Below are 14,763 nucleotides of genomic sequence, written 5' to 3' on the forward strand. Positions count from 1 at the left end.
CATCTACCATTCCTTCCCTGTTTTTTCTTGCTTATGTGTTCTCTTCTGCCTGTTCTTCCCGTCTTTTCCATGTCTGTACTTTACTTCCACCCTCATTTTCTCTCCTCTTTGTGCCTCTATTTGGTTGGCTCCTTTTGTTCCCCAAAGTCCTTTCATCCTTCATCCTACCTGCCTTTGTTCAACTCTTCCAGCCTCGTCTACCATCTTATTTTCCTTTTTTATTCCTGTCAGGAAATTAGATGGACATCTCTCCAAACATAAGAAAAGGGTGTAAATTTTCAATTTTGAAAATTGGGCATGATTTTATTTAGATTTTATTAAAAGAATGGCATGTCTAATAGCTAATATTTCTACCTTTTCCAATAGTCAACCCCATTGTATAACTTTTGTGATTCTTATTTTTTTGCCTGTTTTCACTACTATTTAGACAATTCATCTTTAATGATGAGCTCCAAGTCTTTGAAGTTTGATGAATAGTTTTGAGCGTTTCACTGTAGTGAAATCTTTTCTTATGTCTGACATAATTCATCCCATTTAAACCCATTTTAATGATCGCCTCTTTACCTCTAGGTGTCTTTCAAGGTGGCAAAATATTCACTCTCTCCAGATCTGAAGTATGCACTCTTCGCATACGATGTCAAACAGGTGAGCTTCAAATTAAAGCTGATTTCTATAAATAAAAGGTTCCATGCATAACAGCTGGTGTTTAGTTTTTTTTTATCATTATAATTACATCCTGGGTGTCAGCCATTCTTCTCACCTTTTGTTTTATATCCTGCCAGATTTCCGTTGTGCTCCCGTGAAATACCCAGTGCTGCCATTACTCATATGCATACACACACACACACACACACACACACACAGACTGGTTTCCATGGGGAGTGGGGACCAATCTTTTTATCATTTGTGGGGACCACACTTTCTAGTGGTTCTATAGGCTCATAAAAAAATATTGTACAATATTTATGGCTGTATTACCCTATACATAGCTTCAAATAACTCAATTTCAAAAGTAGGGTCATCAGCCTGTCTGGACAATGCTTCAAGAGGACTCATTAAGTTTCTAAAACAACATCAGATTCACTGGACAATGCACCACGCACCGCATAACCCAATGCAATGTGCACCGACAGCACAGTGCACAGCGCACGGCAAAATCAAGTGTAGTATCCAGTGTGCACCGTCAATGCAGTGCACTGCAAAATCCAGTGTGCCGTGCACTGAGCTATGCAATACACAATGCCGTGCACACTGGATTACTCAGTGCACTGCATTGCCAGTCCACACTAGATAAAAATACGGTATAGGCCAATTGACATCTAGTCTTTGAAACAATGACAGAAATGTAAGTCCCATTGCTGTAGCTTGTTCCTATCAAAAGTTATGGCGATATGGGCCCCGCATATTTCATTAAATAAAGTTTTGGAGACAGAAAAGGCAAAAAAATAGAGGAGTCACATAGCACCACCAGAGAAGATGGCAGCATGCCAGGAGAGCTTCAGGAGCGGACAATGTTTTTCACACATATTTGGAATATACACAAATAATAATTGGGGGGGGAAATCCAGCTCCATTGCCACCTCCCCTTAGTTGTATTCCCATTTGTAAAAATTCACCTCTGCTGAGGTTCATCAGAAATGAGGGTAAACATCAAAGAGGCATTTTTGAGGTTGTGTTGAGCTATGTATTTTGAAAAGATTCAAAACCGATGCAAATTTGGCCACGTTTGTGCTTTGCTAGTAAGTGTCCCTGCTTGATTTCTTTTCTTTTTTTTAATAAAAACTAGTGATAGAGCAAATGTAATAATGTAGCTTGTTGCAGGACAGCAGGAGTGTTCTAGCAGGTATTGATTAACCTTACCTGTTAACCTGTTCAACCTCAGTATATAGTATGTTTTCGTATCAACATTTTGATGTCCTAATATTTTTTTGGCTCAAAATTAAATGCATGTAGATATTGTCTGCATTCACGAAGTTTCTGCTCCGGGGAGGAGGTTTGTCTTTTCCAAATGCTAGTTGTTTATGGCAAACAGTCACTGACACTTTGTTAGGTTCTAATAGAGGTTTCAAAAAATGTATCTCCACAGCTACTTTTTATCTTCTAAACATCAGGAACTGGTGAAAGACATTTAGTACAATGCACACCTGATACAACTGACTGACATTTACTACATATTAATCTAGGAGAGGTGATTGCTAAAAAGTCACTGTCAGAAACAGCGTACACCCCTTGGACCTTTTTACTTTTTTATTTCATGACCACAAGCTTAAATATATGCTATGTGCAATTTATTTGGACGTAAACACAAAGGAATTTTAATTGTGAAGTTGAAGAAATATATTGTACATTTTGACAATTTAATTATCAATAAAACTGAAAGATTTTCCATTTGTGAACAGTCCACTTGGGCCAATTAGCTGTAAAATTCTATTGCTGTTAGTTTTTTCAACAGCTTCAACAACAATGCAGATCTAGACTAAAACACTTGCCTATTTTTTATTACAAAATAACTGTAGTTAAAAAAAAAGATAAACAAATATATAGAGCTGTCTTAAAACTGTTCCAAAACTGTAGTGTTGGATATTAGTCAACTAAATATTTGCACAAATGCTTACACGTTTCTTTTATGCACTCTGTTTCATACTCAGTTATTAATAATTTTAAACAATGAACCCCATTTTGTCTTTTTTTAAAACCTCAATCTGTTTACACAGTCACGTCATGGGGACCTAAAAGATGGTCCCCATGACGTGACTGTGTAAACAGATTGAGGTCCCAATGACGTGATAAAAACAAGAGCACACACACACACCACCTGCCTGTGATGTCTGTATTCATCTTTACTGGCTTCGTTTCTCTGACAAGTGATTTTTCTGCTTTGGCGAAGGGTTGCTCTGATCATTTGGATTTTTGAGGGCTGAATAAATCCGTTGCTCCTCTCATGAGTTCTTGCAGTTCCCTCTGAGAACAAATTGTACCACCTGCACCGAGCTGATTTGTTTTGCATAATTTCGGGGGGGGGGGTTTAAACACCGGGTTCCCAGTAATATTTGTGCCATCAGTCAACCTGCAGGAGGGCTTTCCTTTCTCCCCACAGTGAAGGTTTTCCATCAATTATCTGGAAATATGGCTGCAGCTGATAGAGCAAAGGGTGTGTGTTCTATATTATGCTCTCCAGTGATTGCTTTGCCAATATAATTTCTTAGCTTGTCAGCCTCTCATTTGAAAGGAAGAGTGCACCTTAAAATTCACCTTAATTAATTCAATTCCACTTTCATTTGTTGCTCTAGCAACAGACAATCACCTCTTACTGAAGCTTTCAGTTCCTTCTGAAATGCAAAATGCTCTTTTCTAAATGACGATTTCCAACTATCCGAACCGACTGTGGCCCTAATCATAAATGTTATTAACGCTTGTGCAGGCTCTGGCAGTAAGATCTGCTTTTTCCTCTTTTACATCACTATGTTGGAATGTTGGCCCACTCTTTGCAGAATTATTTTTATTCAGCCAAAAAGACGGGCTTTCAAGAAGTAATGCCTCTGGCCATGGTGGGTACTATATTGTTGGACAACTCCCCAATTCCCCGAATATTTTCCGTGTTTGACCGGTATTTTAAAAGTATGACTGAAAACAGCTGAAAGGCATCTGTCATTTTGACATTTGGTGCAGACACAAACACGTTTTCAACTTTATAGCCAGAGTACACCGGAGGAAACTAAATCATCTGACCTGCCTACTGTATCAGTGCATGTCACTAACTAGGTGCTCAGCGTGTTGAGGCGTTATGGAAAGGAGGCTTTTGAGCATTTCTGTGCAGAAGCAACGGCTTTCAGGGTCAGGAAATTTCTTCTAGATTGGAGAAATGTTACCCGATTTTAAAACTTTGACTGGTGGTGCTTGTGATTCCACGGTCCAGCGTTTTAGCCAAGCATGAATGCAAGAGTTTGAAAAAAAAAATTATTCAGCTTTATAGTTGAATACTTCAATCAAGAAACTCATAAAGCTAGCAATGTCATAGTAATGTTTTAACATTTCTTTGGTTGTGGATTTTCTCTTTTGTCTCACGCTAAAGATTGGTGAACAATTCAACCATAAACTCTGCTACATCTATGTAGCTACATCTATGTGCCAACCTAAAAAATGTTAAGATTGTTTTTGTTGCAATTATCAGAGGGACAATTGGTGCCAACTGTCCCATTTGGAAAAAAAATGTAGTTTTAGGACTTTTAAAATATACGCACTGTGACTTTTTTCAGTTAGCTAAAGTTTCTATGAAGTTCTGATAAGTTAACTTCCATTTTACCTGCAGTATAAATGTAATATGACATGGAGGCTTCTTAATCTCTATAAATGTTCATGAAAAACACTTAGTAGTTTATTATAGATCTCTGTTTAGTTTTTTCTTTGTTCTTGTTTTTAAAAGATGATGTTAGGACAAACTGTCACAGTTCACACATTTACTTACATTTCTATTCAAAGATTTGCTCAACAATATTTTTTAAATAGGCATAAAATTATATCTGTATGCCAAATAAGCAAACAAACCAATTAATTTACATAATGTACAGTATTGGTAGGACTAAAAGATTTTACTTTCAGTGGATTCAGTTTAAAATATAAGATTTGAATGCGGCGTTTTCACTGTGTCATACACTTTATTACTTCCCTGGACGTCTCAGGGTCATTAGCTTTTGCCATTTTATTTACTCAGAGCGGCTAATATCAAAAAGCCTCGACACTTTATCAGTGTTTGCTTTTGGTGATTGTCTCCGCTGTCATTGCAGGTGTACAGACACTCGTACACGGCATCGTACATTGTGTACAACATCAACACGAGGTAAGGAACGGCTTTAGCTCCTCTGTCGCTGCTTGCGTGCGGAAACAGATGGCGGTTGTTGATGTTGTCGTGTTTCATCAGGGAGGTATGGGAGCTGAACCCACCTGAGGTTCAAAACTCTGTTCTCCAGCATGCAGCCTGGGGAAGGCAGGGACGGCAGCTGGTAAGACATTTCTCTCGTTTTCCCTCTTCCCTCGCTTGAGTTATTGATATAAATTCGTTGTGTCTTCAGAGAGAGCCGCTTCGACGTATATGAACAATATATTGCATGTTTACCTTCTCTGTCTGAGTTTGTGTTCATGTCTACATTTTGTCCTGCTTACCAGCTTATTGAGAGGAATTAGGTGGGCAGAAAAAAATGTTGTTTTCTTATAGTTTTTGTGGGGTATAAGAAATCTTACTTTTAAACTTATTTCAATATACTACTTTACGATCAAGTCAACACAATTTATATAAGGTTTAAACTGAAACTATCACATTTTGTAAACAGCAAAATAAACTGTTTTAGGGCTTGCAGATATTACTAAGAGCACAAAGCGCCATAACATCCCCTTATATAGAAACTTGGACTGATTAGCAGCGGTTACATTCTAAAGTTTTACTAAAATCCCTCCACAGCCAGTGGAAATGTGCAAGAGCCAGTATTTGTAATAGAAAGGGAATAAGTCAAAGCTACATTGTATGGTCTCAAACTGTTATACAGCTGTTACTTTCCGACGCTTGAATAAAGGACTAGATTTTTATCATGAAAATACAGCAACACACTTCTGAGTGTTTTTTAAATATTGCTATTTGATGGGGTCCTGTTGTGTTAACATTTAAAATAGAAATGAAATCTTTCTTAAAATAACCTCTCGATTTGAAGAAACTGCCAGTATTATAGACTTGTGGTCAAAAATGAGATATTTTGTAGTTTTTAGCTGTAAGTCACTTCTTTATAGTCCATTCTGTTCTTATATACATTGTTACAGTTTTTAATGATGAATTTACTTAAGATTTAGATGGTTACTGTTGTTCAGGAATCTGATGTTTTTATTACTACAAAACAACTTTGAAATTAAAGGAGTTTTATGATTTTCAGAGAATGCATAATTATGTTCCTTAACTGCTGTAAAAGAATCGAATTGTAAACATTTACAATCCAAACCATTTTCTTCTCATCTCTTATTGAATTTCCTGCTGCTATAGGTTATCAGGATTAAAATTATATATATATTTAAAGTGTAACTGATAAAAATGTTGATATTCATGTTCCATTGCTATTAAGTACTGCTCTGTCTTCTCAACTGAAGTTTCTTTTCTCTTCTTTGGGATGTTTTAGAGTGCAACCACTGTCAAGGAATCAGAACTTGTTGCAAATAATGGTTGTAATCCAAACTGGAGGTTTTAGTCATCTTAAATTTACATAATTAGCATTCTGAAAAGGGACCCGCTTTGACCTAAAGGCAAAAATTGCCAGGGCTTTTCTGAGGGATCTGCTTTTGTGGAGAGTTGAGATGTTGTTCAGGGGCATTGGCAAATCTGCCAGACAATCTGATGAGTACAGTTTTTATTGTTCCATCAATGATCCAAACCAGCTGCATTAGTGGTCCATAAAAATCCTACCAAAGTGGACAAACACCTTCTTGAAGCAATAAAGATAAAGTCCACTCTTCCTCCTCAGATCTACATATTTGAGAACAACATCTACTATCAGTCGGATGTGAAGAGCAGCTCTCTGAGAATCACCTCCTCTGGGATGGAGGGCGCCATCTTCAACGGGATAGCTGACTGGCTGTATGAAGGTGGGTTTATTCAGACCAGTTCTCTGGATGTTTGGGCTTTCAAAGCAAACTGTGGCTTTGATGGCTGTTTGATGCAGATTAATCCTTGGAGAAATCACCACACTTGTCCTTCCCTCAGATGTTTAAAGGGGCAATATTATACACTGTCCATCCACATAATGACATTTTATAGCACAATCAAGTAACTATGTTAACTTCATGAAAAAAATGCTACTTATATAAAATATTATTTGACTTTGTAATTTAACGCCTTCAAATTGGGCCTCTGTCTCTTTAAAAACTCCCGCTCTTTTGGTCCTCTATTTACCCTTTAACGACGTCTTTATCGGTGTTTCACGTAAAAGTAGTTTGCATAATGAGCTCATCAGATGCCCAGCTCTAACTGGTGTTTGCTAATTCCTCCTGGCTAGTCTGAAGGAGCCGAGTTGGAGAGTCAGTGAGGCAAAAGCTCAGAACCTTAGACAATGCAGCTCAAAGGAGGAGTTTCGTCCTCAAAGGCGGAGCTAGCGCCACCCAGACGTTTTGCACAACTGAGTGGTTGCCATGGGAGATTAAAGTATTTCTCAAACATTCATGAAAAAAATTAATAAATAAAAATCACGGCAACATTTCAGATATGTTTTGATGAGTAAATAACATAACATAATGTAAAGCTGAAGAAAAAAACAATCTATTTTACGTAATACTGACTCTTTAAGAGGGAAATTTGTTGCAGTCACAATTGGTGGATACAGTTTAGTGTGAAAAATCAGGTTTTCCAAAGCTTTGTTTATGGTGTTCAGACTGCAGGAGAGCAGATGAGACAAACTAAAGAGATTAGTTATGGAAAACAAGCAAGCCTCTGCAATCCTTGAAGTGTCTGGGAAAGATTTGGACAAGCAGCAGCACAAAAAAAACCTGGCAGATGAAGGACATTTGGTGATTCAGCTTTTGTTTGTCTTAGCAACGTATAATCAGTTGGTTGTTATTCTCGACTAATCTTGAGACTCTTTGCAGGGGCAGCTTACATAATTAACCAGACAATTAAAGAACAAGGGGGATTTTAAATGAGTTTTGTTCTGTCAGAGGAGATACTCCACTCACACCTGGCTCACTGGTGGTCGCCTGACGGAGAGCGGCTGGCCTTCCTGAGGATCGACAACACCCTGGTGCCTAACATGGCTCTGCCACAGTTCACTGGCAGCACTTACCCCCGAGGAATCCAGTACCCCTATCCAATGGTAAGGGTTCGTAAAATCTCAGGCAACTGATGAGTGCACGAGCTGTTTTTGGGAAAAAAAAAAAACATGCTAATTTTTTTGTGGAATTTTCAAATTAAATGATGTTTTCTTGTTTCTTGATAAATTTGTGATGAAAAATAAGAGTTTTGATGGGAGGCATTATGTATTTTCTGGGCACCAGTAGTGCTATGAAATGGCACTATTTGTCCTCAACGGCGGCACCTTCTGTCGTCATAAAAATGCTGTGTTTATCAAACAAAATTATTATACACAGTTAGGGGAAGAAATTTGTCTTCGCAATTTGAAAACTTGAAATTTCCAACACTCTTTCCAACACGTCGTTTGCAGCACATCATTACAAATTTTTACAATTGACAACAATACTATACTAGTCTGACTTTGACTAGTACATACACGGGACTAGTCAAAGTCAGACTGCTTGGAACGAAAATGGGAAGAAATAAGGAAAGACACAAGACATTTGCACCATTCATTTTTTTTCTTCCTTATATACCTAATCTGTTTTTATGCTTTCTACTTCAGGCCGGTCAGAGGAACCCAACTGTCAAGCTGTTTGTTGTCAACCTGTTTGGCATTACGAACACTCAGGAGCTCCATCCCCCAGATCAGCTCAGACTCAGGTGAAGACAAATAAACATCTGTACAGTGTTGGGAGCATCAAAACATCCAATCATTTTGTCTTATTGTTCTATCTGATTATCAGAGAGTTCTACATTACCATGGTGAAGTGGATAAACCACACACGCCTTGCTGTGCGGTGGGTCAACCGTCCCCAGAACGCCTCCCTTCTGACGGTCTGTGAAGCAACAACTGGAGTCTGTCACCAGGTCTGAGCGTTTCTTTTCATGTTTTTGAAAATGTGAACATTTCTTTTTGGAACTCTTTTTGCCAGCTTTAGCACAAAAGCTAAAACGAGCTAGCTTTAGCTTTAGCTTTAAGTTTAGCTAAACTTGCTGTGACCTTACAGTTTAGCTTTTAAGGCTGTGTTCTGCACTGATTTCTAAGACTTTACATGGGAATTTTGAATCGACTGAAAGTTTTCACTTCTTTCAAACTGTTTTTTTAGGCGTTTTTCCCATCTCTTACATTTCTGCAATTGACTTCAAATGATTCTGTAGTCAGTATTCACACGGCGCTTTCACAGGAAATGCTAATTGGTCTAGTTGTTTTTTTTTCCCTTTATGCCAAAGATTTCAGGGATGTTAGCATGAATATCTGAACAAAAGCAGAAAACGTTTCGAGTGCTTTTATTAGCCTTGGAGGATTTATCATGTCAGGGTTTTTTTCTAAATAAAGGACACATCTCTTTTTGATGATGCTTAAAGTTTGTTTATTGAGGACTGGCTTTGGTGAACGCATGTCCTTGTAGTTTTATAAAAATGTGTTGCAAAGCTCTTTAACTGAGTTTTGAGTTCTAAACCTAACAGGTTTTTTTTGTTAGTTTTAAAAATCATATTAAGTAAATAAAGAAAATACAAAAATAAAAGTTAGCACAATAAAACTTACAAAATGAAAGCTGTAATAATTTCATTTACATTTAATGTGCTAATCATCCTGTATTTTCTTGTTTGTGTACCCTAACACGTATATTTCTGAAAAATGCAAATACTTTTAAAAATATGTGCTTTTTACCGTAACTTTTTTGTATTATCCTCATATTTCTAGCTAATTTTATGCATCTTCTGAAAAAATATATATGTAAAAACATTAAATTATATCAGTGTAATTTTAATACAGTCAAGCATGATTCAAACAATACATGAGAATAAATTGGATTTTATTTATGTATTATGCTTTTTTTCTTTACTTTCACATTGTATTTTATTATTATATTATTTTTGCTTGTAAAAATGTACTTTCTTTATTTAAATCTTGCATGTATGCCAATAAAAGCTGCTTTTTCTTCCTCAGAGACATGAAGAGTCCTCAGACACATGGCTCACCAGGCAGGTAAATAAAGAAATTCAAATTATTTAACAGTTATATGCAAGTATAGAATTTCAAGGTAAAAACGTTTTTTATTAGAAATATCCCCCCAAAATCGAAGAGGCTCATCAGACAATCTCTTTTACCTGAGAAATGATTAAAAGGTTGCAGAAAGAGGACCCACATGACGCAAAAACTGAAGATTTGTTTTTATTTTTTATTTATTTATTTTTTTTTTTTTATTTATTTCGAACAGACTTTAAAACAATCAAAAATAAAATAAAATAAAATGGAATGAAACAAACTTAAGAAATAAAATATGAAACAAATTATTATGCCCATGTGACATGCAAAATTTTCTGTTCGAAAAGGAGCAGGTAGAAGATACATCTTATAATGTCCTGCCCCTTTCCTACTTGTCAATGTATTTACAATGAACTGTCATAACATCAAAAAGAAAAATTTTTCCATTTTTTCATCATGTATAACTATACAAAATTATTTTAAGTACTATTTATATCATCAATTACATTATAGCCTATTGGATATTAAACATCTTATACAGCATATTTTGAAATGAGCTCTGCTTTAATCAACTTTTTAAATTGGTTTACATTTGTAATTTGTTTTAACTCATCATTCAATCCATTCCAGACATTTACTCCACACACAGATAAACAAAAAACTCTTCCTGGTTGTTCTAATATGTTGTTTTTTAAAATATCCTTCACCTCTTAGATAATAACCACCCTCTCTGTCAGCAAACATTTCCTGTATACTGTGTGGAAGTTTTTGATGTCTGACCTTAAACATGAATTGTGTAGTTTTAAATGTTACCAGGTCCCAGAATTTCAGTATATTTGATTTAATAAATAACTGGTTTGTGTGTTCCCAGTATCCCACTTTATGTAATATTCGGATGGATTGTTTTTGTAAGAGGTATAATGGCTGTAAATTTGTTTTGTATGTATTCCCCCAGACTTCCACACAATATGTCAGATGTGGTGCAATGAGTGTATTATATAGAATAAACAAAGATTTATAGTCTAGTACGAAGTTAATTCTTCTTATAACAGCAACACTCTTGGCTATTTTAGATTTTACTTGTCCGATGTGTGGTTTCCAGCTGAATTTATTATCTAATGTGACACCCAAGAATTTTATTTCATGTACTTCTTCTAAATTAACACTGTCAATTGATATTTTAATTGGATTATTTTCCTGTTTTTTATTGTTTCCGAATATCATAAATTTGGTTTTATCTAAATTTACAAATAATTTATTGTTTTTGAGCCAATGCTGTAATTTTTCTATTTCTGTGTTGATCACTTTAGAGAGTTGTTGAATGTTTTCTCCGGTACAGAAGATACTTGTATCATCTGCAAATATAATGTATTTTATAAGATTTGATATTTTGATTATGTCATTTATATACAAAATGAACAATTTGGGTCCCAAAACTGATCCCTGCGGAACTCCACAAGTTATGTTGAGTACGTCTGATTTCTGACCATCTAATTCTACAAATTGTTTCCTTTCTCCAATGTAGCTCCTAATCCAGTTTAATGGCACCCCTCTAATGCCATACCTTTCCAGTTTTTTTAATAACATGTCATGATTGATGGTATCAAAAGCTTTTTTGAGATCCAGAAATACACCAATTGCACATTTCTTTTTATCCATATTGTCTATAATTTCTTCTGTTAATGCCATCAGTGCCATCGAAGTTGATCTTTTTTCTCTAAAACCATACTGACAATCAGTCAGAATGTTTTGCTTTTCAATGAAATTATCCAACCTTTTACTAAAAACTTTTTCTAGTATTTTTGAAAATTGACAGAGAAGTGACACTGGTCTATAGTTGCTAATTATATTCTTATCTCCAGATTTAAATAGAGGAATAACCTTCGCTATTTTCATTGCATTTGGAAATGTTCCAGATATGAATGACAAGTTGCAGATGTAAGTTAGAGGATCTGCCACATCATCAATTATCTGTTTTATAAGTGACATGTTAATGTCCTTCCAGTCCATTGATTTTTTATTGTTGCATTGATTAACTATTTCCTTAATTTCAATTTTGTCTACTGGTTTCAGGTACATAGATGATGTATTTTGTTTAATACATATTTCCGATGAATCCACATCCAGTGGGTTTGATTTATTTATTTGTTCTGCTAACGTAGGCCCTACATTTACAAAATATTCATTAAATCCATTTACTATCCCAACTTTTTCATTCAGGGTTTTATCATTATAAATAATATATTTAGGGTGAGTAGTATTAGAAGAATTTTTTCTTATCAAGCTATGTAAAGTTTTCCAAATTCCTTTAATGTTTAGTTTATTATTTTCTAATATTTTAGAATAATAATCTGTTTTGCATTTTCTCATAATAATAGTTAATTTATTTTTATAAGATTTATATTTTTGTTCTGCTTCAACCGTTTTATATTTTATAAATTGTTTATATAGATTATTCTTTTTCTTACATGCATTATGTATGCCTTTTGTAATCCAAGGCTTATGTTTGTTTTTTTGCCTGTAATTACAAGTTACAATTGGACAGTTTTTATCATAAAATGCTTTAAATATTTTGGTGAATATGTCAAAAGCCTTATCAATATTTCTTTCTTCATACAGCACTTTCCAGTTCTGTGATTGTAAATCGTTTCTTAATGCTCTTATTGAGTCCTCTGATATTATTCTTTTGTAAGTGATATTTGTGACCTTGTTTATTTTTCTGCAAACATCTTCAAGTATAACAAACACTGGTAGATGGTCACTGATATCATTTATAAGAAGTCCACTTCTCAATTTACTTTCCATATAATTAGTAAATATATTGTCAAACAGGGTTGAACTCTGTGTTGTTATTCTACTTGGTTTAGTAATTAGTGGATATAAACCTAAACTATGTATAGAATCAATAAAGTTAGATGTACTTTTAACCATATGTGGATTCAACATATCAATATTAAAGTCTCCACAGATGAAAATTACCTTTTGATGCATCTTAGCAAACAATGTTTCCATGTAATTTGTAAAGATGTCAGTATCAGATGCCGGTGCTCTGTACACACAGCTGACCATTATATTTTTCTGCTTCTCAAATTGGATTTCAATAGTAATGCATTCCATAACTTCATCAATTGACACTGACATTTTTTCTATCATCTTATATTTTAGATCATTCTTAATGTACAAAGCAACACCTCCACCTTTTTTATTCTTTCTGTTAATGTAATTGAACTCATACCCCTCCAGTGGGAAATCTGCTCCCTTCTCAGAGGTGAGCCAGGTTTCTGTTATTGCTATGACGCTAAATGACCTTTTTAGTTGATGTAAATATTCTTTTATTTTGTCATAATTTGCATAAAGGCTACGGCTATTGAAGTGAATAATTGACATTTCTTGATCCGAATTATAGCATTGGCTATAGTTCTCATCAGTATAGTAATGGCAGTTGTCATTCAAATAATCAAGAAAATTGTTGTCGGGGTCAATATCTGTGTCTATGTTCATATGTATATTTTCTTATCATCACTGGTTTTCAGAAAGTTGATCATGGTTACCCGGTTATCCTGTTTCACTGATATTTATCCAACTCTTCAATTTTTCTGATGAACAGTATCTTAGCTTCTTCCGGTGAACCGTTCAATTTGATATAGACTCTGCAGTTTGAGGTCCATGTTGATTGTATTTTCTTTTGTTTCCTGAGAAAACGTGCTTGTCTTGCTATATCTGCGTTTAGTTTGGTTAGATGCTCATTTATATAAACATTGGTTCCCTTTAATTTCCTCCCTTGTTTTAAGAGTTCATTTTTGTGTTTCCTGTTTGTAAATCTCATTACAATAGCTGGTTTAAGTCCTTTGTTTTTTTGTGGAAGTGGATGGCAAGCTTCAATGCCATTATTATCAATGCTGATTCCCTTATTGCTGAAGAATGATATTATCTGTTTTTCAAAAGTTCCTTGCTCTTCATCCCTTCCTTCGGTATTATTTGCTTCTGTAACAGCCCGGGCATATGATCGTGGCTTCATTTCCAACCCACTAATTATAACATCATTCATTCGACTGTATTGTTCCAAATCAGCCACACGATGTTCCAGGAAGGCTATTTGCTTGTCTTTCTCTACATTCTGTCTCTTCAATTCTTTAACCTCCCCCATTAAGTTCATTATTAGTTTTTGTTGTTGTGAGATTGTTGCTATCTCACCAGACATGAAATCCAAGGATTTCTTTATCTCCTCAAACTCCTCCTCTGTCGTGGATCGACTTTGCTTCGTATTTCTTTTCGACATTTCCGTTTACTCTGAACAATTTGATGGTCCGGCGTTGGAGTTCCAGCTCAGGAGTTGCAGCAGCTGCCCTGCTTTGTTGCCGCCAGTCAGATATTGTAGTGGGAACCCAGCGTAGTCGCAGCCGCTAGGTGTTATCTCAGCAATAGCAGCCCAGCATTGTAGCCGTAGCTCAGGTATGGAGACCCACCTCAGATGTTGTAGCCGCCTACCAGGTGTTGCCGCCGCAACCCCCTCTCAGCGTTGTAGCCTCCGGTCAGGTGTTGCCTCCACAGCAGCCTCTCAGCGTTGTAGCCGCCGGTCAGGTGTTACCGCCACAGCAGCCTCTCAGCGTTGTAGCCCTCAGCGTTGTAGTTTTCGCCCTCAGAGAAGCAACTGTTGCTGCCCATCAACCTTGAAATCCAAAGAGGAAAGCGATCCCGGTGATCCAAGCCGTGGGAATCCAGAAGTAACGCATGGTATCCGGTTCTCAGGCGCAGTTGCTCCGCGCTCTTCCAGACAGTGATCACAACTATGTCGAAGATTTGCGTCATGATTTGTGTTAAACCTCGTCCGCAAGCAAAATCAACGCAAATATTTTCGCAAATTATGATAAGAATCACCCAAAAACATCGACAGACAGATATGAAACCAGGAAGCATTCATGCTGAAAATGTTTCGCCTCCCCGTTTCTCC

The 14,763-nt window shown here is 36.0% G+C and overlaps 1 protein-coding gene across 2 annotated transcripts in view; it reads left to right on the plus strand.

The window, feature by feature from the left end:
• LOC102225980 (inactive dipeptidyl peptidase 10) overlaps window positions 1-14,763 on the plus strand; it is a 65,506-nt gene that overhangs the window by 32,360 nt on the left and 18,383 nt on the right. For both annotated transcript variants that reach the window (XM_005802552.2, XM_005802553.3), the window contains exons 5-12: window positions 571-645; window positions 4,785-4,837; window positions 4,919-5,000; window positions 6,501-6,621; window positions 7,687-7,841; window positions 8,385-8,482; window positions 8,566-8,689; window positions 9,774-9,812. In XM_005802552.2, coding sequence (XP_005802609.1) covers window positions 571-645; window positions 4,785-4,837; window positions 4,919-5,000; window positions 6,501-6,621; window positions 7,687-7,841; window positions 8,385-8,482; window positions 8,566-8,689; window positions 9,774-9,812 — 747 coding nt within the window. The remainder of the gene's footprint in view (window positions 1-570; window positions 646-4,784; window positions 4,838-4,918; window positions 5,001-6,500; window positions 6,622-7,686; window positions 7,842-8,384; window positions 8,483-8,565; window positions 8,690-9,773; window positions 9,813-14,763) is intronic.

The sequence above is a fragment of the Xiphophorus maculatus genome, chromosome 24, assembly GCF_002775205.1.
Source record: "Xiphophorus maculatus strain JP 163 A chromosome 24, X_maculatus-5.0-male, whole genome shotgun sequence".
NCBI lineage: Eukaryota > Metazoa > Chordata > Actinopteri > Cyprinodontiformes > Poeciliidae > Xiphophorus > Xiphophorus maculatus.